At 40.5% G+C, this 24,857-nt stretch overlaps 12 protein-coding genes across 12 annotated transcripts; 5 read left to right on the forward strand and 7 right to left on the reverse strand.

The window, feature by feature from the left end:
- Positions 1-222: 222 nt before the first annotated feature.
- I206_103011 (uncharacterized protein) lies at positions 223-2,453 on the reverse strand (the record flags this gene model as incomplete). The annotated part of the gene is made up of 4 exons (XM_019153748.1): positions 223-426; positions 498-1,513; positions 1,575-2,339; positions 2,411-2,453. 4 exons carry the CDS (start codon positions 2,451-2,453, stop codon positions 223-225), a joined length of 2,028 nt encoding a protein of 675 aa, XP_019013909.1.
- A 397-nt stretch (positions 2,454-2,850) lies between these two features.
- I206_103012 (uncharacterized protein) lies at positions 2,851-4,547 on the reverse strand (the record flags this gene model as incomplete). Its single annotated transcript, XM_019153747.1, has 3 exons — positions 2,851-3,802; positions 4,228-4,446; positions 4,510-4,547. 3 exons carry the CDS (start codon positions 4,545-4,547, stop codon positions 2,851-2,853), a joined length of 1,209 nt encoding a protein of 402 aa, XP_019013908.1.
- Positions 4,548-4,806: 259 nt separating this feature from the next.
- I206_103013 (uncharacterized protein) lies at positions 4,807-5,887 on the forward strand (the record flags this gene model as incomplete). The annotated part of the gene is made up of 3 exons (XM_019153746.1): positions 4,807-5,200; positions 5,252-5,330; positions 5,392-5,887. 3 exons carry the CDS (start codon positions 4,807-4,809, stop codon positions 5,885-5,887), a joined length of 969 nt encoding a protein of 322 aa, XP_019013907.1.
- A 344-nt stretch (positions 5,888-6,231) lies between these two features.
- On the forward strand, positions 6,232-8,392 carry I206_103014 (hydroxymethylglutaryl-CoA synthase; the record flags this gene model as incomplete). The annotated part of the gene is made up of 10 exons (XM_019153745.1): positions 6,232-6,306; positions 6,390-6,487; positions 6,554-6,582; positions 6,648-7,004; positions 7,092-7,156; positions 7,245-7,525; positions 7,581-7,629; positions 7,698-7,940; positions 8,011-8,178; positions 8,258-8,392. The coding sequence occupies 10 exons, from the start codon at positions 6,232-6,234 to the stop codon at positions 8,390-8,392; spliced, it is 1,500 nt and encodes a 499-aa protein (XP_019013906.1).
- Positions 8,393-8,850: 458 nt separating this feature from the next.
- Positions 8,851-10,603, forward strand: I206_103015 (uncharacterized protein; the record flags this gene model as incomplete). Its single annotated transcript, XM_019153744.1, has 10 exons — positions 8,851-8,907; positions 8,973-8,983; positions 9,063-9,117; positions 9,196-9,313; positions 9,416-9,756; positions 9,882-10,055; positions 10,125-10,145; positions 10,210-10,282; positions 10,363-10,460; positions 10,556-10,603. 10 exons carry the CDS (start codon positions 8,851-8,853, stop codon positions 10,601-10,603), a joined length of 996 nt encoding a protein of 331 aa, XP_019013905.1.
- A 157-nt stretch (positions 10,604-10,760) lies between these two features.
- I206_103016 (uncharacterized protein) lies at positions 10,761-11,509 on the reverse strand (the record flags this gene model as incomplete). Its single annotated transcript, XM_019153743.1, has 3 exons — positions 10,761-11,015; positions 11,095-11,196; positions 11,261-11,509. 3 exons carry the CDS (start codon positions 11,507-11,509, stop codon positions 10,761-10,763), a joined length of 606 nt encoding a protein of 201 aa, XP_019013904.1.
- A 484-nt stretch (positions 11,510-11,993) lies between these two features.
- On the forward strand, positions 11,994-13,385 carry I206_103017 (uncharacterized protein; the record flags this gene model as incomplete). The annotated part of the gene is made up of 1 exon (XM_019153742.1): positions 11,994-13,385. The coding sequence occupies one exon, from the start codon at positions 11,994-11,996 to the stop codon at positions 13,383-13,385; it is 1,392 nt and encodes a 463-aa protein (XP_019013903.1).
- Positions 13,386-13,604: 219 nt separating this feature from the next.
- On the reverse strand, positions 13,605-14,571 carry I206_103018 (uncharacterized protein; the record flags this gene model as incomplete). Its single annotated transcript, XM_070202667.1, has 4 exons — positions 13,605-13,826; positions 13,921-14,085; positions 14,195-14,422; positions 14,512-14,571. The coding sequence occupies 4 exons, from the start codon at positions 14,569-14,571 to the stop codon at positions 13,605-13,607; spliced, it is 675 nt and encodes a 224-aa protein (XP_070058768.1).
- A 197-nt stretch (positions 14,572-14,768) lies between these two features.
- On the reverse strand, positions 14,769-16,461 carry I206_103019 (uncharacterized protein; the record flags this gene model as incomplete). Its single annotated transcript, XM_070202668.1, has 4 exons — positions 14,769-14,931; positions 15,009-15,348; positions 15,453-16,133; positions 16,221-16,461. The coding sequence occupies 4 exons, from the start codon at positions 16,459-16,461 to the stop codon at positions 14,769-14,771; spliced, it is 1,425 nt and encodes a 474-aa protein (XP_070058769.1).
- An 804-nt stretch (positions 16,462-17,265) lies between these two features.
- On the reverse strand, positions 17,266-18,886 carry I206_103020 (uncharacterized protein; the record flags this gene model as incomplete). Its single annotated transcript, XM_070202669.1, has 6 exons — positions 17,266-17,371; positions 17,432-17,748; positions 17,820-18,005; positions 18,069-18,365; positions 18,441-18,716; positions 18,794-18,886. 6 exons carry the CDS (start codon positions 18,884-18,886, stop codon positions 17,266-17,268), a joined length of 1,275 nt encoding a protein of 424 aa, XP_070058770.1.
- Positions 18,887-19,503: 617 nt separating this feature from the next.
- On the reverse strand, positions 19,504-21,760 carry I206_103021 (uncharacterized protein; the record flags this gene model as incomplete). Its single annotated transcript, XM_019153739.1, has 3 exons — positions 19,504-20,928; positions 20,992-21,046; positions 21,105-21,760. 3 exons carry the CDS (start codon positions 21,758-21,760, stop codon positions 19,504-19,506), a joined length of 2,136 nt encoding a protein of 711 aa, XP_019013900.1.
- Positions 21,761-24,339: 2,579 nt separating this feature from the next.
- Positions 24,340-24,684, forward strand: I206_103022 (uncharacterized protein; the record flags this gene model as incomplete). The annotated part of the gene is made up of 2 exons (XM_019153738.1): positions 24,340-24,452; positions 24,522-24,684. The coding sequence occupies 2 exons, from the start codon at positions 24,340-24,342 to the stop codon at positions 24,682-24,684; spliced, it is 276 nt and encodes a 91-aa protein (XP_019013899.1).
- Between the last annotated feature and the right edge of the window lie 173 nt (positions 24,685-24,857).

The raw sequence follows: 24,857 nt of genomic DNA on the forward strand, positions 1-24,857 counted from the left end.
GGGTATTTCAGATGGCCTTGTATACATGTATGTGAATGAAAATCCCTATTTTCATTATCAGAAATACAGGAAGACTTATATCGCCAATCACCGCGGTGTTCTCAAATACTCGAGTGTACTGGAGGGTCATAAATGTGTCATAAAGCTAATAAAGCTCATAAAGTGTTTCGTTACGCTAAATATATACAGTTTTCGAAACATGCCGCAAACAGTCTGTAAAACCTATAGATCGAAGCTTTCCCTCTTGATAGACCGTCGAATTCGTTTAGTCGGCCTGTGTGACAATCCTTCTTTCTCCTCAATTTTAGGTTTGATTTCTTCTTCTTCTGATTTAGCTATTATGGGTGGAGTATAAGGGTAATCCTTCTTAACTTTTTCGATGCTATCCCATACGCTCTTCTCCCAGTCTAGCCATTCTTGGAGGGACTGAAAATAGTGACGACGATATATTAGTGAATCGTTTTATAATAGTAGTCCTAAATCCAATTCAAACTTACCTCTTCAGCACCGTCTTTGATTGTACTAGCTTTTTCATAAGTATCTGCTTCTGGAGAATATCCTTTCCATCTTACTCTAAATTCAGGATCTTTTAATTTTTCTAATCTATTTCCAGATTTTCTACATATAATCTTTTCAACTTCAAAAACATTTTCATCTTCTTCAATATGATTTAATTCTTTTAATTTTTCTTCTAAATCATCTTTATAAATTATTTTACTTGAATTATTTAACCATTTTTTTTCAATACACCAAGCAGGTTCAAAAGAATTATTTGATTTTTTTAAATTAAATTTAGGTTTAGGTAATTGACTTAAATTTTTACCACCTTTTTTATTATTTATATAACGATGACACCAACATAAAGAATTTTCAATATCTAAAACTCTTAATCCAGGTTTTAAACCTAATTCCCAAGCATGTGGTGGATTTTCATTAATTCTTAACCAATATTTCCATTGATTTTCATATAACCAAATTAATCCTGATTCTTCCATTGATATTGAATTTATAATTGATTTTCCATTATTATCAGTAAATATTCGACCAAGATATGATCTTGGACCTGGACCACATGTTGCAAAATTACGATAAAACCATTTAAATTGATTATTATAATCATTTAAAAAACAAATTATATTCCAAGATAAAAAACCACCAAAAGTTGGTATTGTTTGTAAAATTTGACTTGCATCATTTGCAAATTCACAATTTTTTAATTTTTTGGGTAAATCTGTTAACATTATTGATAAAACTAATCTTAAACTTGCTGCAAAATGTGGTAATAATTTATCTTTATTTCTATTATTTGTAAAATAAATTGTAGGTGGAACTAATTGAAATCCACCATAATAAATTTTCTTTTTTTCAATAAATGAAATTCTATATAAAACATATTCAAATTTTGGTAAATCTGAAATATAATTTGACCAAGTTGGAATTCCACCTGTTGAGACTTTACAAAGTTCTTTCCATGTTGATTCGTTATAAAACATACAGAATAGAAATAATCGGACTAGAAACAATAATCAGTTAACATAAAACTAATTGTATCATAATTTTTGATTTAGACTTACAACAAACTTCTTTAACGCTCTGATCACCTTTACCCAAGATATTGTCTCTGATCATCTTACTTGAAGGATCTAATTGTCTAAAGACATTACCTATATGCATTTTGGACATAGTTTCATCTTTTGTAAGTTGATCACGAGGTATGTTCTCGAAAGTACGCCTCTCATACATTTTATGACGTTCTGCACAGAATCGGAAGAAAAGGTATACCCAATGATTATTTACAGTTGTTTCGACTGGTGCTTTCCCGTGTAATATTAAAGGTGTGAGTATAGCTTTTTCCTCCATTGAGTTATCTTTGAAGTTCGTCGCAATCGATTTAGGTGATTTCTTGCTTTTGCCTTCGTTTTTCTGAGTTTTGGTCGATGGTGATGTTGATGGTGGTGTAGGAAATTCTTCGTGAGAATGCTGTATATCGACATTTTCTAATTCATGAGAATGTTTCAAAGGGTCTACAGCTGAATGGGTTGAGCTCCTTTGTGACAATTCCTGATGACCTTGTTGTAGCGAGACATAATCGACCTTTCTCGTGTCCACAGAAGCTAGTTCGTTCATTACCACATCTTCAGATGTTGGCAAACCCCCATGGTCCTCTTCTAAATGATCATCTCCTTGAATAGAGTGTAGGGCATCTTCTCCTTCATCCTCTTCTTCAGAGTTCAAAGAACAAAGATCATCGCCATCTACAGAAGTTGGAGTAGGATAATGTATACGATCATCACGCTTGTCACTTATCTTATTGTCATGATTGACTAGTGATAGATTACCTATAATATAGATTTAGAACAATTCACATTAGATGCACATAGACCGATTCTCAAGCGATTGGTTGACTGACGCTTTGTCAATGCTGCAGCTCTCCTCTCAGATGTACGAACCATCTTGAGGGAGATTAAAGCTTTATTGAGTGGTTCACATTTGGGTCAAATCAAGTTGAGTACAAATGTCGCAATGCCGGTAATAGTTACTCAAACTCATTTGTTATCGAGATTGCTCAGCTAGATAACGCACTTTTGCTTCCGAAACACAGACAAACATTGAATCGATGATAAGCAAGAAATGTCTGCGTATACTTCATCTGATCGTTTGCGGAACGTACGGGCAAGGAAACAAAGCATATATGCCATGAGATTCATAGAAGAGTAAAATTATACATAATACAAGATTGAACGACGATAGCCAAATTACAATATACTTTCTTTCATTTGATATGTTCAATTTCCTTGCTCGCCTTTTCACTAAATGGGAATATCACCTTGAAACCTTCGTCAAACCGCACTACGCTGATTTCTCGACTCTTTTCTTCGTGGGTTCCGGCGTCAAACTTCTGACACTTCTTGGAGTCCCCTCCTCACTTGAATCGGCTCTAGCTCTTTTAGGTGGAGGCGATCTCGAGTCGGATGAATATCGCGTACGTCTTGGTGGCGGAGATACAGATCTCGAATCACTCCTTGCTCTTCCTCTACTTGAGCTTCTGTCCCTTAACTTCCTACGTGGCGAAGGGGATGCTCTACCTCGAGGTGGTGATGAGCTGTATCGACGAGCAGTTCTACGGGGTGGAGGGGATGGTGAACGCGATTCCGATGGAGATCGACGTCGACGAGCTGGTGGTGGAGATCTCGAATCGGAAGGCGGACGTCGTCTTCGGGGTGAAGGAGATCGGGAGTCAGTAGGCAATCTACCCCGTTTTACAGGCGGTGGGGAATGTGACGCAGAAGGAGATCGTCTTCTTCGAGTTGGCGGGGGCGAGAGAGATTCTGAAGGAGATCGAGGACGTCTTCGTGGAGGAGAATCATCTCTACTTCGTCTGACTGCCGGTGGTGATATACTTCGACGAGGAGGTACATCGTCCCTTCTTGATGACTTTGAACCTTCTTGTTGTTTTTTGTATTCCTCTCTTCGTCTTAATCGTTCTTTCTCTTCCCATTCTTTCTTTCCTCGCTCGGCCTCTCGCTCACGTTGAAGAGCAGCCTCAACTCTAGCTTTATCTCTCTCCTCCCTTTCTGCTAATCTAGCTGCTCTCTCTTCTTCAGTCTCACGTTGGAATGCCTTTCCCTCTACATGACTTGCTGACACCCCCAATGCTCGACCCATTCGAGACATCTCAGCTTCTTTGGCCGCTGCTATAGAATGTGAATCTGTCGGTCGACTTCGTGGTGCTGGAAGATTGGCGGAGGAAAGTTTCGCTCGAAGCGCATCGCATTGATCATCAATATCCGTTTCGTCAATCCTGTTGACATGAGTCAGCGAGGAGTATTCCAATGGTACACACCACAAGACAAGGTTAAACAATGTCTTTTGTACGCCAAAGTAATCAAAGAAGAGAATAAAAAATGATGTATGATAGCCACGGGCCGCAGATCCCATTATAAATTCAAAAAAGGGGAAAAACGGACTTTAAGACTATCGCCCTAAAAGTTTTATTATTCGCAACGTTTATATATTCATCCGGATCCTGTGAAAGGTTTTTAGAGGTACCGTATGCTTCATAATTGCGTGAATGGGGAATTGAAGATGAATTGATGTATCTAGGTCTCATACGAGAGAGAGACAGGATATAACCTATCCGAAGCGAAAGCCAAGAAAGAAAATTGTGAAGAGAGAGGCAAAGAATGAAAACGAGAATCGATATGGACGGGGAAAACTCCTACTCACCCTTTCTCTTCTAATTCATCCCTCAATTCCATAACTTTAACTTCTATCCTCCTTTTCCTCTCATGCTCCAATATACCTTGATCAGGTGCTCGATGTACAGGAGGACCTTTGGCATCATCGTAATCCCCATATCGTGAACCTGATCCATATGATCCTCCAGGTGGACCATCTCGCACTTTCAAATGAGCTGTGTTTCGAGAGACATAACCGTTGGTACCACTGAGGGGATGTTATCAGCTGTTCAGCTCTTCGCTTATTTGGACACGGCTCGGAGAAGCTCACCTTCCTCTGGCTGTCAACAGTCCTACGTTCCCGTACATCTTGAATGGCTAACAATAGTTTGGAGTTCAAGAATGAAGAAGAAGAAGTTATTGCTATAATTTGAAAGAAGTACTAGTTTAATACGGTATGGTGAGGTCAATCAGTATGGTACAACGGTGTTACGGGTATTTCGTATGAGTGTGGCACTTTATTTTCGATTGAACAAGATGGAGGTAGTCCACCTGAAAACATCATATCTGTGCCATCTTCCTTCTTCTATCATTAGCTCATCTAAGCTGGGATGACACGACGACCGTAATGATGGACTCGAAATCATCAGACTCTGGATCTGAGTCATCAAGTAGAAGGTCGACTCCCGATGCTGACGATGTTGAAACTTACAATCAACTCATGACTTCTCTTTTCCCTTCTTCAGAATTACCGCCTCCACTTGATTTATTATTTGAGGATATCCCAACAAAATGGAATGATTTAGGTACAAAAGAGGGAGGAATTGATAAAGATGGAGAAGAAGATCAAAGTATTATGGAAAATGGCATGAAAAGACCAATGACAAAAGCCGAAAAGCAGAACGCGAAGAAGAAAAGAAGAAAAGAGAGAGAAAGATTAGCGAAACTTGAGGATGAGGAGAAGGTTATAATCGAACAGACCTCAGAGAAGAATTTATCGCAACAACAAGCAGCGACCTCTAGTGAGTGCATCATCGCGATAACAAGTCGAGCTTCGCTAATTGAATACTCAGTTCCTTTTAGATTGTTCTCTGCTTGTCCAATACGACCTGTTTCGTTGATTGAGGAAAATGCAGTATATGTTTGCCCCGGGTAAGTGCTCAATCTCTAACCTGCTACCAAGTATCTCATGCTTACACCAGTGTCATCCTAGTAATCCGATACATCTGCCATTTTCAATAGAGGAACTTGGCCGAATACGCCGTACAGCTTATGAGGCAGCGGTGGATATAACCGAATTAGTCATTCCGAATAAAGGTCTTGGTTCATCAAGCGGTTCATCTCAACACAACAGATGTCTACAAGTACCAGCAGATGATTTCTTCAATCCAGCACCCACAATATTTGTTGGCGAGGTTGCGCAGTACAAGAGAACCAGAGGACCTGATGAGATAGAAATACCCACGTCAAATAAGTCGTCTTTTCAAAAGGTACATCTTCAATATCCTTACAAGCATTGCCCAACGAAAACAAAAAGCAAGACCAGGCGAGGGAAGAGGCAGAAACCTCATGTTCAAGCTAGATTTTGGGCACCTCCACCTGATATAGGGGGAAAAGGTAGAGGATACGCATGGGGATACAGAGATAGTATGGAAGGTAGAAGGCAGCCAGGTGGTTGGACTGGGTATGTGAGAAGTAAGGACCGATAGTTGATTTCAGCTGTGACCTTGAACATTGCTCCCTCCCATATTTGGTATTATATCTGTTATTATAGTAACTGTTCACACGTGGATATATATTATGTAATCGATTGGTTGTAAACAATAGTAAGCTTAAGGGATCAATGCGCGTCTCGTACCATATTATTCTGATTATTATTTTCCTGAAATTTCAAAACGATTAAACCCCAAAAAAAACATCATATTATCATCATATCACCATACACCATACACAATTAATTACTAACATATATATATATATACAGCATATATAGCATATAGCTAATAACACTTTTTCATTTGACTCCAACTCATTTCATTCATTCTTATTCACCATGTCCAATTTCGATATTCCAGCTAGACCCACCAATGTCGGTATCTTAGGTTTAGAGATGTATTTCCCAAAGAGGGTGAGTTGAAGCCCCAATTTCGCGACTGTCTTCTTTGTTCAATACTGTTGATGGATAGTATGCTGATCATATCGAATGTTCAGTGTATCTCTGAAGATGCTCTCGAGGACTTTGATGGTGTATCAAAAGGAAAATACACAATTGGTTTAGGTCAAAAATTCATGGCTTTCACAGATGATAAGTGAGTTATATTCGATGTGCGGTATGTGCGTTTTAAAGAGTTGAGCTGACAATTATTGTTGCGTAGAGAGGATATCAATTCAGTTGCTCTTACTGGTGAGTCCTAGGAGCATTATTTACTTCATAAGAAATCACAGCTGAATTATTGTGAATGTCCTTAGTCGTATCATCTCTTCTCCAAAAATACAATATCGACCCAACTTCAATCGGTAGATTAGATGTCGGTACTGAAACACTTATAGACAAATCTAAAGCTACCAAAACCATTCTGATGAACTTGTTCGCACCATCTGGAAACACTGATATTGAAGGTATCGATTCTAAAAACGCATGTTATGGTTCAACTGCTGCTTTGTTCAATACTATCAATTGGATACAATCTGAATCTTGGGATGGTAGAAACGCTATTGTCATGTGTGGTGATATTGCTATCTACAAAGAAGGTGGAGCTAGACCAGTTGGTGGTATGGGTGCTTGTGCTATGTTGATCGGTCCAGATGCTCCTTTGGTTGTTGAGCGTGAGTACATTTATTCCTTCATCCTTTACTTTGACATCCTGTGTAATCTTATATTTCCGTATTGCAATCGCTGACTTATTATGGCAGCTGTTCACGGTACCCACATTGCTAACACTTGGGACTTCTACAAGCCGGATCTTTCTGCTGAATACGTGGGTTTCTCCTATCATACGATCCCACTTTTCGCGCATTCACTCCTGTCTAGGAATGAGCTAAATATCATAACTATTATTATTACAGCCCACTGTTGACGGTCCATGGACCATCGCCGCTTACCTTGGTGCTCTCGATGCTTCTTACTCAACATACATCGAAAAAGCCAAGAAATCCCGAGCTCGAGCAGCCAAGAAACTCTCCCTTGCTTCTGTCTCGGCCGCCGTATCTGATCTTGCCGGTGCAGCTAAGGATTTCGTCAATGGTATCAACGGTGATGCTACCAATGGAAATGGTGTTAACGGACATGCTGAAGCTACCGATGAGGATGAAGGAATTTCTCAATTCGACTATGTCTGTTTACACAGGTGAGTCGGTTTGGATGATATCGTAAAATTCATCACTTGATATTGTGATCTTCAGTCCATACGGTAAATTAGTACAAAAAGGACACGCTCGAATGTTCTACAATGTGAGTTTTCCTTTCACACTAGATTACCTAGCGGTTGGGAAGCTGATTAACCCATATGAATTTCCCAGGATTACATCAGAAACCCATCTTCCCCTAAATTCGCCAATGTTCCTGAAACAATCTCTATCGAGAAAACAAAGACCTACACCGATAAAGTAGTTGAGAAGACATTCGTAGGAGTCGCTGCTGAACATTACAAATCCGCCGTTGTTCCTGGATCAGATTGTGTAGCTAGATGCGGTAACATGTACACTGCATCTCTTTACGGTGCTCTTGCTAGTGTATTGGCCAGTGCACCTGAAGGATTAGAGGTGAGTTGGTTTTTGTTTTAGAACAATAGAATTGGAGAGGATTTTAAGCTGAATGTTTTGATTTGTATAGACTGGTAAACGAATTGGAATGTACGCTTTTGGTTCAGGTTGTGCTGCTTCTTTCTACGCTATAAGAGTTGTTGGATCTACAAAAGAAATTGCCGATAAATTACAATTAAAAGAAAGATTAGCTTCTATGGATGTTAGACCATGTGAAGAATATGTCACAGCTTTGAAAGTGAGTCTTAAGCCTTTTCTTTCGGATCAATGAATGAATGAATGAATGAAACAATATTAATGACCTGTCTAATTTGTAGTTACGAGAAGAAAACCATAATGCTGTAAAATACTCTCCACAAGGATCTATTGATAATATTTGGCCTGGTGCATATTACCTTGAAGGTGTTGACGAATTATACAGAAGAACTTATGCTGTCAAACCTGTTGCTTAAGTGTGTTAGTTGGATGAATATTTGAATATATTAGCATTTTTCCTTTTTTTATGATATTTTTTCACTTGAGGTTTTGTTTTCTTTTTGGAGAATTACATACGTATAGACCATGTCGAAATAGATTTAATTAGTGATTATCAACGAATACGATTGAATTGTCATAGTCTATGTATAAATATATCAGTTATACTCATTTGATAAATTGAATATCGTCCTAGTGAAGTTTACTCGTAATGATCGGTTAACCGGTTGTATGGTATTATCGTTATTAACCGGAGAACATCACTCCTTACCCTATTGATCTCTTCACATAACATCTCATATCATATTTATCCTATCTGTCGCCTTGTCACATCTCATTGTTTTTAATTTGAGCATACTTAGCTATTCTTGCCTATCAATCAAGATCAGACTTGGCTCATAATTTTCAATCCGACGTACAATCATATTTCAGTAAGATGGGGGATTCAGCCATTCACGCGTTGGCAGGTTCAGTAGGAGGATGTGTCTCTATGGTCAGTAACTATTCCTATTTAGCGATACGAGATTGATGAGGACTCATACCTCATATTTATGATAGGCTTTGACTTAGTGAGTGAAAATCATTCTCTGGTCTGTATAAGCCTACGTGCTATGCGTGCTTATCGATTAACAACCCATGTAAATACAGCCCCTTGGTCAATCTATCCACTAGAGCAGCTGTCCAAACTAAGAAAGAAGATTTGGTAAGCATACTATCAATCTCAACACTATACCATCACTTGAATTGGGGGTGTAAGCTGACTCTCAAGTACGTATTTCAGACTATTGTTCAAGCTATCCGAAAGACACTCGAAAAAGAAGGTTTATCTGGATTATATTCTGGTTTATCAAGTTCATTAGCCGGTATAGCAATTACTAATGGAGTATATTATGCATTCTGTGAGTCTTTTTTCAAATTCATCAATTATCAATCATTTCATTCAAATAAATCTCAAATTTTACAAATGACTGATTTGAACGTTTGTGATTTGTTATTTTAAGATGAAGAAACTAGATCTGTTTTAATTAAAAGAAGAATTAATTCACCTCATTCAACAAGTGCACTTTCAACTAGTGAAGGAATTATAGCAGGTTTAATTGCAGGATCAATAACTACATTAGTAACTAATCCAATTTGGACAATTCAAACTAAACAATCAACACATTCTATAACTTCAATTGAATCAAAAGATTCTTCTCAATCTGAATCTCAATCTCAAATTAAGAAAAAAAGACCTACTATTATTGAAGCTGTAAATGAAATTTTTGAAAAAGATGGATTAAAAGGATTTTGGAGAGGAATTGGACCTGCTTTAATTTTAGTAATTAATCCTGTTATTCAAGTAAGTTTTAATTTGAATTTAGTGTATTATATTATATCATTTTTTTCTATAAAAAAAAAAAGGGGGGGAGGGGGGGAAGAGAAATCAAAAATGAAAAATTAAGATTAATGAAACAATTTTGTTAGTATACCACATTTGAAAGATTAGTTTCTGCTTTATTATCTTATCGACTTGTGAAAAAAGGAATAACTTCTGCAGCTAGTCAAAATCCGTTGGGCAGAAGTTCATTAAGCGATTGGGATATGTTTATACTTGGTGCAGCGAGTAAATTAGTTGCTACAGGTGGTACATATCCTTATGTGAGTTTCACTTTTTTAAACAATGCATTTTTTACTAGTGCTAATGAGAGTTTAACGTGATGATCATAGATCGTAGTCAAGTCGAGACTTGTAAGTGCAACTTATTACAGAAAAGACTGAATGGCTGATGTTAATGCTTTACAAATGCATATAGCAAGCTGCAAGTCATAAATACAAATCTTCAGTCAAAGCTGTACTTCATATCCTTAAGACCGAAGGCCTTAAAGGTGAATTAAGACTTTTTATTCTATATCTGTTGGACACAATTTCGTGTTGAAAGCTGATCCATAATGAATTGGAATCATAGGCTTATATGCTGGTCTTGGTCCTAAACTTCTTCAATCGGTTCTTACAGCCGCATTTATGTTCGTGGCCCAAAGAAGAATTTATGAATTCGTCAAGAGGGTAAGTCTAATTCGGTGCTATCGAAATACGTTGTGAATACAGTACGAAGCGGTATCGAGATGTTGATGTCCTAGAATTGGAACCTGGTTATATAGCTTGTCGCCATTGCCGCTTCGAGAAGGGTCCCCATTGCAGAGATCTAAAATGTCCGGTTTTCAAAAGATCTCTAGCTGGCTGTGCCTCATGTATGTATATGAACATGATGAAGATCATTGGCCAATCAATTTCTTGAGGCTTGATGAAATCAGAGGCGACTTGCAATCCAACTTTGCTTTCGCATTTTTTGAAAGTCAAGAGATACTAATCTACTTCTCTTCTTGAAGCTTTTTTGGCAGAATTCCGCTTTTTCAATTCTATTCTTTTTTCATTCTCTTTCTTTATATAATTTTTAACTTTATTTTTCTGTTCAATAGATGTTGGATTTATTATAACTTGATTCGCAGATTGAATTATCACTTGATGAAGATTATTCAAGACTGTAGATAGATTTTGAGATGCTGTTCGACTTGTTTGAGATGTAATTAAGATTGAAGGAGGATTTGAAATATAATATGGCTAAAAATGATAATATAAGGAAATTCTCAATTTAAGAAAAAGTTAAATAACAAAAAAAAAAACAATTTAGTTCACTTACAGATTTAATCAATGGTTTGAAAATGAAATTTGGTAACCAATTTCCTTTTGCTTTAGATAAATCCAATCTTAACGTTACTTTTGATTCGGTTTTATTGACGTGCTAAAAGTATGGAAAAAATGGTTGTCAAATTTAATCATACAAAATAAATCTTGAGATTACATACCTGTCCTCCAGGTCCACTTGATCGACTCCTACTAATCTCGTATGACTCCTTCGGAATATCATTTACTTTAAAATTGTTTACCCATTCTCGAGCTTGAATGTGATTTGATTCTTCCACTAAAGAAGATAGAGATAAAAGAGTTGTAGGAGGTTTAGCAAAACGATTTAATGAAGTGGTGAATTGTTTAATCGTTAAAGCTTTATGCCGAAAGGATCTCGTCAATGTCAAGCTCCATATTGTGAATCTCATAAAGTCTTGCGGGTCTTGCTTGCTTGATTGCGGCGAAATATATATCACTACAAGGGTAGAGAAGTTGAAATTGATTGAATATGACTGAAATTATCGAAATATCATTCATTTTGTCTCGCATCGGATCTATCGGTTAAACTTTTTATCATGAAATTACTTGCGATTGGATTTGTAATTAATTTGATTAGCCGATTACGATTTTTGAACCGGTTATTAACCTTTTCCTTAATTAACCGGGGAATTAACGAAAGTGGGGAATGAAAAATAGATGACAACAAAGATTTCAAGCAAAAAGTTGAAAAACATGATATATACATGAGTTCTACTACGATGAACCCTTTCCTTGGCCATCTATCCCACCACTGGCTAGGTTTAGAGTACACAAGACAAGTCTCAAAATTGAGCTGGAACGACGTAAAGCAATTCTCACACTCGACCATACCGAAAAGACAAAGAGATTTACAAAGTAATTCAACTTTGCGCTATGGCCTCAACTTCCTCTACTTCCAATATACCACCACCTCTGCCCACTTCACTCGTTACTACACTTCTACCACACCTTTTACCACCATCACCATTACCACAAGAACTATTGGCTAAATCTTTACTTCAACGTCTATTATACCTGCCTCCTTCACCTTCAGATCTTGACTCTTATTTATCTCCCTTTCCTTCTACTGAACATCAACCTATATCATCTCGCCTGACAGAGCTAACTCACGGTCATACTCTCGGTGATATTTTGTATACAAAAGAAGAAGAAGAGATATATGCTAAATTAAGTATATTACCTGAAAATGAGATTAAAGATGAGAGTATAGAGATATGGTTCGAATTTGAACATTCTTCTTCGGATAGTAGAGGATGGGTATATCATTCAGCTAGAATACCTTCTCAATTAAATCAAAAATTCGTATCTAATCCAGAATTATCATCAACTTTAGTCGAAACTGAATCAGAGGAGAAAATGGGATATGAAGAAATGAATAATTTACAAGGTGATCAAGCACCAGAAGGATATTGGACAGGATTTGATTCTTCTTCTAATTCAAATTCACCAAAATCTATTTTAAATGAATTTAACGAAAATCATGAAGATGCATATTGGGCACAATATTCTAGACCACAAACGGCACCTATAACACCAGGTATACATACACCAGGTATACATACACCAGGTATACATACACCAGGTATACATACACCATTTCAAAATCAACAAAAGCAAAATCAAAATCAAAATCAAAATCGAAATCAACCAAAAATAAATACACAAGAAGAGCAAGCTAAGAAATTAATGGAAAGTCTAAAACAATTAGGACTGGATAGTTTAAATAAAGATATAACAAATGGATATTCGGAAATGAATGGACAAGATGGGAAAAGGGAATTTTGGGTTGAAAGTGAAGATCAGGAAAAATACAATAATACTATTGACCAATCCGAGAATGATGAGATAGCTATTACGAAAGATAAAGTAGAGGTAGAAGAAAGTGGTAAAGCGATAAAAGATAGATTGAAGTGCAAGATTTCCGTTTCACTCAATAAATTATGGAAGAAGCATATTCAAGGTTCGAATGAATTGGATTTAGAAATAAAAGCAATAGAATGGTTGAACTTTGGTAAACAAGTTATTGAAAATTCTAGCTCACCAAACACATCTTCACCAGGCGGATATACATCATATAACGGAGAATCATCGCTTGACATAATAGATAAACTAGAAATATTACTAGACATGTACGAATTACTTAACGAAACTAATGAAAAAGATAATTTCCATAAACTCATGGAGAGCGTTATTAGGAAATCACCTGATTATAGAAATCATGAAGATGAGGATGAAGTGGTTAGACAAAACATGTATTATGAGTAATCGGCAATCATATTCAAGGCGGAGAAACGGTCATTTAGCATTCAAAATCATATGTTGTATAATCTACTTAGACGACAATCCCATAATAAACTCATGTATCGGATCAATAAATTAATAATGACGAAACTCTGATTACACATCCCTATTCCTCATGAACCTGAACCATAATATCAAAACAGGTTTCATACCGTATCAGCTATCGTGCGCTCGTATTGATCATTAATTCTCCCCTTCCTTCTTCTTCTTCTTTTCTGCCTTCTTCTTCCCTTCTGCTTTGGTGTTATCATCTATCGATGGTGATGATAACTCAGTATCAGCTTCGGTCTTCCTATCCGAGGTCTTGGCTTCTGGATCTTTCGACTTCGTCTCATCTCCTTTCTCCAACGCTGGATCATCGACTTTCGCGTTGGTAATTGCTGTCTCTGATTTGGAGGTATCGTCCTACATTTATACGGAATGCTTCCAATGATCAGCGAGTGGTCCATTTCAAACTTTACTATGAGTATGACTATGAAAAGAGACGAATAAGACCTACAGATTTCCATTTAGATACAATTGAACTCCACATTTTACTGGGATAACTGATAAGCTTCGATAAAGTTTTTTTACAACTTTCACCCCAAGATTTGAATTTTTTTTTAGTTGAATCCCAAAATGAATTCCATGATTTCTTAGTTGATTGCCAATGTTTGCTAAGGCTCTGAAATATAATGGTTAAATAAGTTATGTATCGTTGATATGGAAGATAGGGAATTAATGAACGGTTTTGGCAGACAACTTCTAATGAGTTGAATCGAAATCTGACTTACATCTTTAAAAGATTTCCACCATGATTTATCACTTTTAACAGTAACATCAACTTTCGAATCTCCTTCAGAGGTTACGTTAGTGGTAACTTTTTTCTCATCCCCTTCTGATTTGGTGGACTCAGTATCAGACTTGGTGTCTGTTGCTTTGGTAGTAGTTGTCTCGTCATTGGCGATACTTTTGTCATCTGCCATTATGTATAATGTAATCAGTAAAGTCTTGGTCGATCGCTGAGTTGCATATGAATAAAGAATCAGTGAATGATGAATATATCTTATATTGCATCATATATGCATGAGTCGAAAATAGTATGACGAACTGTATAAAGACTTCCTCTCATGAGGGTCTCGCCCCTTTGATCAACGACAGATCCTTTCATTCCGAGTCGTCTTGGGTCGTCTTCGAAAAATCGATTACGCAATCGCGTTTTCTTCGTCTCAAGCTATTGTCATGACAGTGTCGTGCATTTACTTAACGTCCAGTTCATAATCAATGATAACGCCCTCCAAATTCCCTCGACTCGTTATCAAACACAGCATAAACCCGTTGTTCCTTCCCTTCGAGGTATGCTCCATGTCATTCCCATCCTTCATCCATTATGCTTTTCCCGAATCGTCGAATGATCCAACTTACACTCAGAGGTCCGATTATAGTACAAAGGATGATACCCCAATTGACCATTAAAAACTCATCCTCCGTGAGAAGTGGTTTAGGTGTATTGTAAGCAATTTGAGAAATCCTATAAGTTTATGATTATGACCGTTAGCATCACTGATGTATATCCTCCATAATTGGAAAAATGGGCGAAATAATCACAATAAACCAATCTCCCCTCTAGCTACCATCGCACTACCCAGGAACGCTGCGCCTTTCCAAGATCCACGGAATCTTCCACTGATCTGACCCTTCTTCGGTTTGATCCAGATTATAACCCACAATCCACAAGCTAATTTTCCAACTAACATCAATATCGCATATATAATTCCTCTCCAGATGATTCTTCCCTTCCAAAGCGGAACGAAGGGGATACAATAACCTATTGAGCCAAAGAAGATAGGGACAAGGAGGTGATTCAACATTGGCGATAGATATTTTTCGAATGCAGTTCGCATCGACGTTTCACATTTCACTTGTAGTGCTGAATTGATTGAGCTGACTGAAGGAATTTTTCCGATATCAGAATTTCCGAAAGAGAAGTTCGGTGGTGTAATAGGGTAGGTGTTGAGTCTTCTTAGACCAAGTTCGTTAGCGCGGTATAACGTGCATCCTTGATGGTCTGTTCTTCGGACTCACGCTTTCTCTTCTGAACGATTTCATCTGTGATAGCCTGACTATCTGAGAGATATGCACAAGCCAAACCAGCTATATAAGCTCCATACAAAGGTGATGTTCCAGCATACCCCACCGCAGCAATCGATCCAATAAAAACCAGAGTCATGTATCCTATAAGTATAGGTTCCAGTCCACAAGGGGTGTCTTTCAACCTTTCCTTTCTGTCTAAAAGTGATTCGTAGAGTGGCTTGAGGATATATTTAGTCAATGGTATTAAAACTATACCTATACCAATTGTCACTCCTATTGTTCTTCCCACATTTTTGCCTATCTCAGATGTTCCGTTTGACTCTTCACCCAAAGTTCCAAGGATGTTTGATAAGACGAAAGCGACTACATCATCTAAAACAGCTGCTGAAAGCAGAGCTGTACCCAATTTACTTTGCCTAAGATCGAATCCTACTGAAGCGGGGCTGAGGACTGATAATGATGTTCCTAGAGATGTTGAAGAAAGAGCTGCTCCTGCTGCAAAAGCATGGAGTGGCGAGAAAGATCCAAGGGGTATAAGGATGAATGATAGACCGATTGGTAGAAGAATGCCTGTTAAAGCGATACAGATTGACAAGGGAAGAAGGGAAATGACATTGTTGAATGACGATGAGAGACCTCCTGATAATATATCAATCTTGCTTAGCGGAAAACGGCCTATGAGACATCGTCTGACATGCAGATGGTCAGAAGAGAACGACAACTTACCTTCAAATACAATCAGAAGCAGTCCCACATACCCAACAGCTATGAAAGCTTCTTGCCGTGACTCACTCGACCAACCTGCTAGAGGTTCACCATATATGATACCAATCAGAATCTGTCCAAGTAGTTGAGCGCTGAGTACATGTTGAGATATCCACCCAGATAGATTGAGTAAGTAAAGCCATGATGAAAGGATCAAAAGTTGAACGATAGATGGCTCATGATATGTGAAAGAAGACCACATCCATCGATTTGAGATCCGACAGCTGGTTCTGTTATTGTAAGAGTCGGGGAGTGACACGCCGAGTGTCCGTAGGCCGGGATAGATATCATCCAACAATCCAACAATTCAACAATCCAACAGTCCAACAATCCAACAATCCAACAATCCAACAATCCAACAATTCAACAATCCGAATAAGCAAGAAGAAAGATGATATTGACAGACGTGAATGGAGATCATGTCTTGGCGCATTAATAGCATTTACGTAATACCAAAGAATGGCTCAAATCAGTCCTTCCTGAGCCACAAGCTACTATCGTAATGCTAATGGCTACGAGTCCCAGCTCGTGAGCTGAGACTTTGAAAATCACTGGGTAGAACATGAGCTGCAGTCACTCCGTTGATCGGATTGAGCAGGGTTGGGGCGGATGTCCACAAGGGATCTGAGAACGGATATTAAGAGATCTTTCATAGTGGGTACCATCGCCGGTACAGAGACGCCTTGAAGGCGTGTCCAAGTCTTTCAAAGATCGGTTCTCGTCATTAGTATCGACCATAGTACAGCACAGATGTTCGTTTGATGGGGAATCTGATTGACATTCAGGATTGGCGGCGGATCAACGCTGTGCGACTGAAGAACATTGACGTATCTTCGCATGACTTTGACCGTAATCAAGCTAGTCATGAACCAGCTTGAGATAGTCAGAAATGATCTTTCGGCGGGCAGAGATCATCCAGAGATACACAACACATCTGCAAGGATTACAATGTTCATGGGTCTATGACCAAATACCAGACACTAAAGATTGATTGCTGTTTGTCAAACTATGCCGTTTCCTTGACTTCCGTCGGCAACAAAGCAGCTTCCTCATCATCGAGATCTTTAGCACCTTCCTCGGAAGTATCTAATACTTTGTTTTGAGGGATCCAGCTAAATTTCGATGTATCAGCAAATCGAACCACAATTCGAAAAGGTACATAAATTACGCACACCTCGTTGTATCTCCACCATTGCCCAAATTTACCAAAGTAAGCAGCTGCGCAAGCTGTAGATCCAAACACTGTGGGTACGGTGATATAGATGTTAAGAGGTGTAATTCCTAACCATACTATGTCGGGGAAGACAAATGTGACGATATTGAGAAAGCCAAGACTAGCAAGAAGAGATAGTAGTGATGAAATAAAGATGGGTTTGGGGAAAGAGGGATATTCGTTTGGAATGCGAACAGGTGCATCAGTCGATGCTTCCGAAGGTCGGTGAACGGGCTCATTGATAAGTGAGTATTCGAATCGAAGTGTCATAGCGGTCTTACACAACAGCGAGAGTAAGCAAGTACAGCAGGAGCAAGTTCAGTAAAAGACGAGAACGCGCAACTCACAATAATACCAGGCACTATAGCACCGAAGATATCTGAAAACACGAATATCAGGGAAAGGACCCAATCACTCATGATCGTCAGGCTCTCTTCCTTTCTAGGCTCTGCGGGGTCCTCATCGGTTTTGGAACCCCCGGTGATATAGGTGATGAAGAGACCAAGCGCTATGCTAAGGGGAGGAGCGATGATCTGAGAGTCAAAAGGTGAGTCAGATTGATTAAATGTGGAGATAAAAATAACGAATAAACCCACCAAATAACCAGAAATGACCTGTATGATTCGCCTAATACTCATTTTAGGGTATCTGATGGACGCTACGACCGTGATGATATAAGAGGCACCAAGAATTGAGTGAAGATAGGTGTATCCAGCCCAAGTAGAATAGATCATTCCCCCAACCACAATTAGGGAAAGAAGTAATCTTGCAATCTCAATCTTAAGAGCCTTCTTCGTATCTCCTTCAAATTCGATGATCATTCGCATGGGTGCTCCGGTTTTGGCTCTATGATATCTGACAGATCGTGGTGTAGGGAATACAAGATCGGAGACCTGGTTTCAAAAGGTGTCAGGTGAGATTATTCAAGACATATACAGTACTTAGCTCGGGATAAGATTACGACTCACGTAACTGATGGGCCCGGCATACATAGCTATAAGTATGATACACCAGATTATGTCCATCACTGATTGTGAGGATATTTTAGACAGGCCGAATACCATGAACAGATGAAAGCTCAAACCCAGGGAAAAGAACAGTAGGAAAACAGCTATCTTCTTGGCTTTCTTAGTAGCTGTCAATGCTCGCCATTGTCTGAACGCTTCTGAAGTTGCAGACCGCTCAGAAGCATCTGAGCCAGATGTATGTGGATTGAGTGGGAGAGATGAAACTGCTCGCCATACCTGTCAATGTCAAGTAAATTGTTAGCCAAGCTGGGGATATTCGATGTCTTTGGAAAAGGCGAGTCTCTGAAACATACATTTAGAGCTTTGTAGCTTGCAATAGCGACCGCAGGTACGGTGGCCAGCTGTATAACGATGGGATGAAGTTGCACGAGTGGATGATCCTCCATGACTATGGTCGCGCTTTCTGTGCAGTGCGATGTGACAAATTAGCAAGGAATTTTTATTGGAATATACAATGAATGAAGAGTGATCATGTCAAGGGAGGTGGAGTTTGCACCGCTTAAGCTTGATATTACGCTTTTAGGGCTATTTTTGGAAACCTGAGAATACAGTTACGAAAGCCATATCAGACCCTGATTAACGATGATTACGCTTCTTATTCTGTTATATTCACCGGTTGATAACATGAATCAGGAACATACCATGGTCAATCAGCTTGAAATATGATCTTCACGGACGGCAAACTCGGAAAAGCTGCTATTAGCACGATGCTGTTGATGCGGATATTCTCAGGGGACCATGTACATATTCTCTGTGAGATTTATGGAGGTGAGCAGAAATGCGCATCTGTAGAGATCACACAACTAGGTCGGTCACAGTCCAAGACTTTTCTGTCAGATGTTCGATCTACTCATCAATCGATAGACGGTAGTACAACTGGATTATGCATGAGCGGAATCGTGGGAACAGTGTATTATAGATGCGGTGCTTCTCTTCTTTCACGTAGGTATTCGGATACAATACAAAGAGGAACGCGATGGCAGATGATCAGACACAATACTATTTATTGGTTGATTCGTATTCGGAAGTTACGGAAATACGTATTCTGTTCTTTTGGCGAAGCCCATGTCTCGGTATGTCCACCAAAGAAAGTCGAGAAAAACAGACCAACAAATCCTCTTTCACAATCGACATTGGCGAGATGACTATAGGGTCGATTTACAGAAGCTATCCGAGCATTCGGAACAGGTAACAATCCCGGAGTTTTGGGCGCAGGTGGAGGTGTTGGTGCTTTAGGCGCAGGTGGAGGAGGAGCAATTACGGGTGCTTGAGCCGGAGACTTCACAGGAGGAGGCAAGGGTGCTTTCGGACCCGGTGGTGGAGGTGGGGGGGGCGGAGGTGCAGGTGCAGGTGTTTTTGGGACTGGCGACTTCGACGCTGGAGGTTTGGGTGCGGGAACGACTGGTTTTGGAGCTGGTGGAGGAGTGGGCTTAGCGGGGGCTGGAACTGGTTTAGGGGGTACGACAGGCTTTACTGGCGATTTAACCACAGGTTTTGGCTTTGGCGGAGCCGGTTTAGGAGGGACCTTGGGTTTTGGAGGTACCGGCTTCTTGGCTGGAGCTTGAAGAGCATCCACATCGGTTGCTTCGGGACTGGCAGCTGTAAGAGCATCTTCTGTTACCAAGGATGAAAAGAGTGAGTCAGTCTCATCTGCGACACTGCCAGTGATCATTGCATCCGGGATATCTTGACGTTTCTTCTTCCTAGCAGGGTCATCGGCAGAAGGATCTTCGGGAGCTGCAGTGACCGTTACCGTTGCCGTTTCTGTTTCTGTTTCCGTGGTGGTAGCAAGTGCTAGAGCGGTAGGGAATGTAACCACTTCCGTGAATTCGTAGGTGTATACATCACCTGGTGTTCCGATTTTAACATTGTTGCCACCGTTATAGCCAGGATCGCCAGGGTACCCATTTATCCCTTTCCAATGTCCATCATCAGAAGGTGATCTTCTTGATGGTTTTTGGAATTCGAACCATCTCTTTACCATACTCAGAAGGGGGCTTCCCACCGCACTAGAATTCTCGGCGGATCGGATGGCTACATTTGAATCGCCAACATCTTGATTGACAGAGAGCCAGTCTTCGGTTATGAAGGTATCGGCGTCGTCATTTTCGAGTTCGCCATCTCGCTTGATAGGGGACAAACCGGACCACAAAGCAGCACTATTGCCCATAGAAGCCAAGCAGGTCTCGGTGACATCACGGAAGAAGACATCGTCTGCGTGAACAACCAGCTTGCCATTGATCCATATATTGAATCCACCATCATTCTTTCCAGGCGTGTTGAGCCATACATCTTGACGGATATCCGTCCAGCCTCCCCTTTGAAAAGTCCATGATCCTCTGCCTATACTAAGTCCATATGGTGTACTACAATCAGAAAAAGGAGGTGATCGGCATAATCGTTGAGTCTGTCTATGCCGAGGTGCATACTGCGTGGAAGGAAAGTTTGTCAGAAACCTCTCGACAATTTGGAATCATGCGTTAAAACTCACCAAATAGAGCTCGCCATGTCCATTTTCTCTCCACATCATACGTGTACTGAAGCAGCTGGATGATATTCAGTAGTCAGCTTCCAGACGAGGGTAGATACTTTGACTGCACTCACTCTTTGGCATCAACGCCGCCAGCACAACCAGAATGTCCACCATATAATCCTGGAAGCTTTCCCCCTTTTACAAAGTCAAAATCTTTAGGGAAAAATACACTGTATTCTAAAGTAGCATTATGCACTTTCCGCAGATTCATCGGGTGAGCGTAGAACGTTGAGCCACCTCTGGGATTGTTTCCAGGATTGAGCGATCCTGCTGGATATGTCACACGCAACGAATTGATGGATGAATCCCAATTGCTGTTAGTTGCGTCTGCTCCGACAGATTCCGCTGAAAGTTCTGATGGCGACGAAGGTGATCCTGCCAACACCTCTATGTTCTGCGACCCGGACGAGAAATTAGATATCAAGAACGAGCTAAGATCACTTATCTGTGCATCCGACTCCCAAGTCGTTCCGGCGATGGGGTACGTATCCTCGTCATCTCCGCCAGCATATATAGCAGCACTGTCCTCTGGGTAAGCACCGGTGTCATCGACGGATGCGGCATCATATGGTGTGGAGCTCTGGTAGTTGGACGAGCTGGCGGTGTCCCAGCCAAGTGATAAGTCGCTGCTGTCGGTGGACTGTGGTAGAGGTACAGCATCGACGATCAAAAGAGTTGCCGAGATGACAGACAAAGTCTGCATCCACCTGTTACTCTGCGTGCGCATGTCGAATAGAGATGAAGTCGACCAGCGACGATTTTCAAGGCCTGTTCAATTTTAGGAAGGTCGACTTCAAGTCGTTTTAGCGGATGACAGAAGATTAGGGCCGCTTTGATGACCGGCTCAAGGGAAGGGGAGGTGAGGAGAGGAGGATGAGGAAGTATCGACCAGTGAGCCGGATTCCTCTTTGTATATGTACATTTGACCATGCAAGGATGCATTCATTGTCGAGGAAATAAGGCTGCTGTACATGACGGCGCAAATGATCGAGAAAAGGTGTGTCTCAGAGAACAAGCCAGCTGGTCAACAAATGTGTGCCGGGTTTTGTAGAGTTGGCGTGTGATATTCCGGGCTGTTTGCGAATTTCACACTTGTCATTTGTATCCGCTGATACTCGTGTGCGGAAACGTGGTGTCCTACGTAATATGGGTAATTCCCATCGTAACATCTCAGCCTATTTCCAGCTTAGGATGAAAGCCCGAGATTGCATTGACAAATTTTAGCCTTCATTTGATCTAATCAGTATTGACACATATGGAAGGGAATTTGCATTTGCCGAAACAACAGAGTCTCGATCGCAAAACGGTCAGAATATTGATGAAAAACGACATGCATTCGACTGATTTTCTCCCACCGAGACTCGTCTACTCGTATCTATCCCCGCCATCCTTCTGGCTTGTTTCATCCTTATTGAGCCCTCAGAGTGTTGTCGATCTGTGGAGCTCTAGCAGAGGAAACCCTCACAGCCACTGGCTGGAGGCTTTGGAAGTAGGTAGTGAAGCATCCGTAGGACATGAAATCGCACATGTTGATGATAAACATCCCTAAAACACTTCGATCCCGGAGGCTGTACCACGGGATAAGGGGTAACTGTGGGGTCAACAGCCACGATGGACGGTATCGTTTAGGTAATGATCTGCCCCAAGTCTAATCTCTCAGTTTAGGGTATAAACCTAAGTCCAGACCAAGAGTTTGACCACTCACCATACAACGAAGAGTAGAAGCAAACCGAATCCTACGCAAATCATCGCAATATTCTAGTTTGTCCATTTCGCTGCCGAACCCTTGGCCAGAGTAAGTGGAACCATTATTAACGTAACACTTGCCACGAGCAAGCATACACCAATGATATCGTATTCGTCAAAAAGCTGATTGTACGGGTCAGTTCTCGGAGGTAAGGGATCGAGATCAGGAGTCTTTCTGACGCGACCACGCCATGAGACCAGGATGCTGATGAAGGGTATCGCTAAGACGGCATTGATGAGTATGGCGTAGCTGAGCATCATAGACAGGCTGTACGGAGTCACCAATAGCCCAGCGCTCATTATTAGCTAACTTCGAAAAGATACGTTTGAGGAAACTTCGATGACTCACCTCATCGTCAACCGCTAGCTGTACCCCGATCATCTAGGATATGGCCTCCGATCTCCGCACCAGAATACATGGTCACGAAAGCGCCTGCAGACTCTTCTTAGAGATTATATCTTAAACGACATAGTGTTCGACTCACTGAAGGAGTCTGCAGCTACATTCCACGAGGCACGACTGACTATAGGGGTATTCTCGGCGATGTATATTTGCATAGCGATCTCGTACGAGGTAGACCCCAGTCCACTGAACACGTTAGCTCGTATGTGGGTTTGGACTTTTTCGATGCGGGAGATTGTGCACATTTCGCAAGAGCCACTGGTCTTCCCGAAGATCGTAAGCAGTCTTATAGGTGAATGACTATTCTCATTCCCAACGATCCACCTTGAGGATATTCAAGTGTGCCTGCCAAATGCATGTCTGCACAAGATACCTGTGCAGTTAGTCATGCTTGTAGCTGCCGAACTTTGGGACGATCCAGTACGACTTCTCACGCTATATACTCGTTTGTCGAAACTCTCTAAATCGCTTCGGTTAGTTTGCTGTATCGGCCGATTTAATCTAATCTGATTAAACCTTTTCGCTTTTTCTCATCATCAAGAACTAGCTTTGAACGCATCCCAGCACATAAGCTTGACTGGCCTCGCCTCATTTCTGTCAAATATGCATTTGATCCTTGTGTTTGTAGAGGTGAGTGAGGTGTAATTTGAGCTATATCGCCCTGATACAATCGCCAAGAGGCAGTGTAGACCAGATTGTCTACAATCATACAGTCTATTGATCACTGGATGGGCACTATCCTGTCCATGCAGTGGTCCCAGATAGCTTGTCTCCTCTCAGTCGTACTATTCTGGTATACGACAATTCGAAATTGTACAACTTTTCTCGGATAATCATGAGGGTACACCCGACTACAAATAAACCCAGGAGGAATTACAAATTTGTTTCCGATTATTTGTATTTTTCGGGTTAATCCGTTATAACTCGATTGTCGAATTTGTAGTAATAAACCGATTCATTTGTATTTCTTCATCTCATTTTTTCTACTCCTTTTCACTCTTCCAGTCGTGTGCATTCATTCATTCAGTCATATAATCAGTTATGTTTTCTCGCCATCCATTCGACGCATTTGTTGCTCATCACACTCCTCATTTGCCACCGACTTGATCTCTTCGAATCGTAAATATTTGCCTCTACTAATTCTTGTCACGAACGCGATGATCCCCCGAGCACTACCATACATTAACTTCATCGTAGCTTCCTCAGCGCTCTTATTTCAGACAACAGTGCTATATCCATGGCATCACATTCTCAGTGATGATTTTGAGAAGTGAGTGATTATAGACTGCCGGTAACTTCAGAGACTCTGAACAATGTTGACCATCCGTCACGTCCATAGGCTGAAGGCCGAACAAGCACGTCAACTGGAAGAGCATCATAAAGAGAAACGTCAATTATTAGATTCCTTACATCTGAAATTGGAAGACCTGACTAGGACGGTAGCACCTGAGAAGCTTAGACAAGCAGGCAGTACTATATTAGAATCGGCTCGGCGAGGATGAATGATCGCTGTAAGCTACAGACTACGCAGGGGGACTTCGGGGAGCTAATGGTGAGTCTGCTTAAGGGCGTCCATCGAATCTCGCTGACTTACCAACGGACAGCACAGTCCTCCTTAACAAGAACCCTTTTCTTCGCAGGCAATTTATTCCGCACATGATTATATCCTTTACTC

Source organism: Kwoniella pini, chromosome 4 (genome assembly GCF_000512605.2).
Source record: "Kwoniella pini CBS 10737 chromosome 4, complete sequence".
Taxonomy (NCBI): domain Eukaryota; kingdom Fungi; phylum Basidiomycota; class Tremellomycetes; order Tremellales; family Cryptococcaceae; genus Kwoniella; species Kwoniella pini.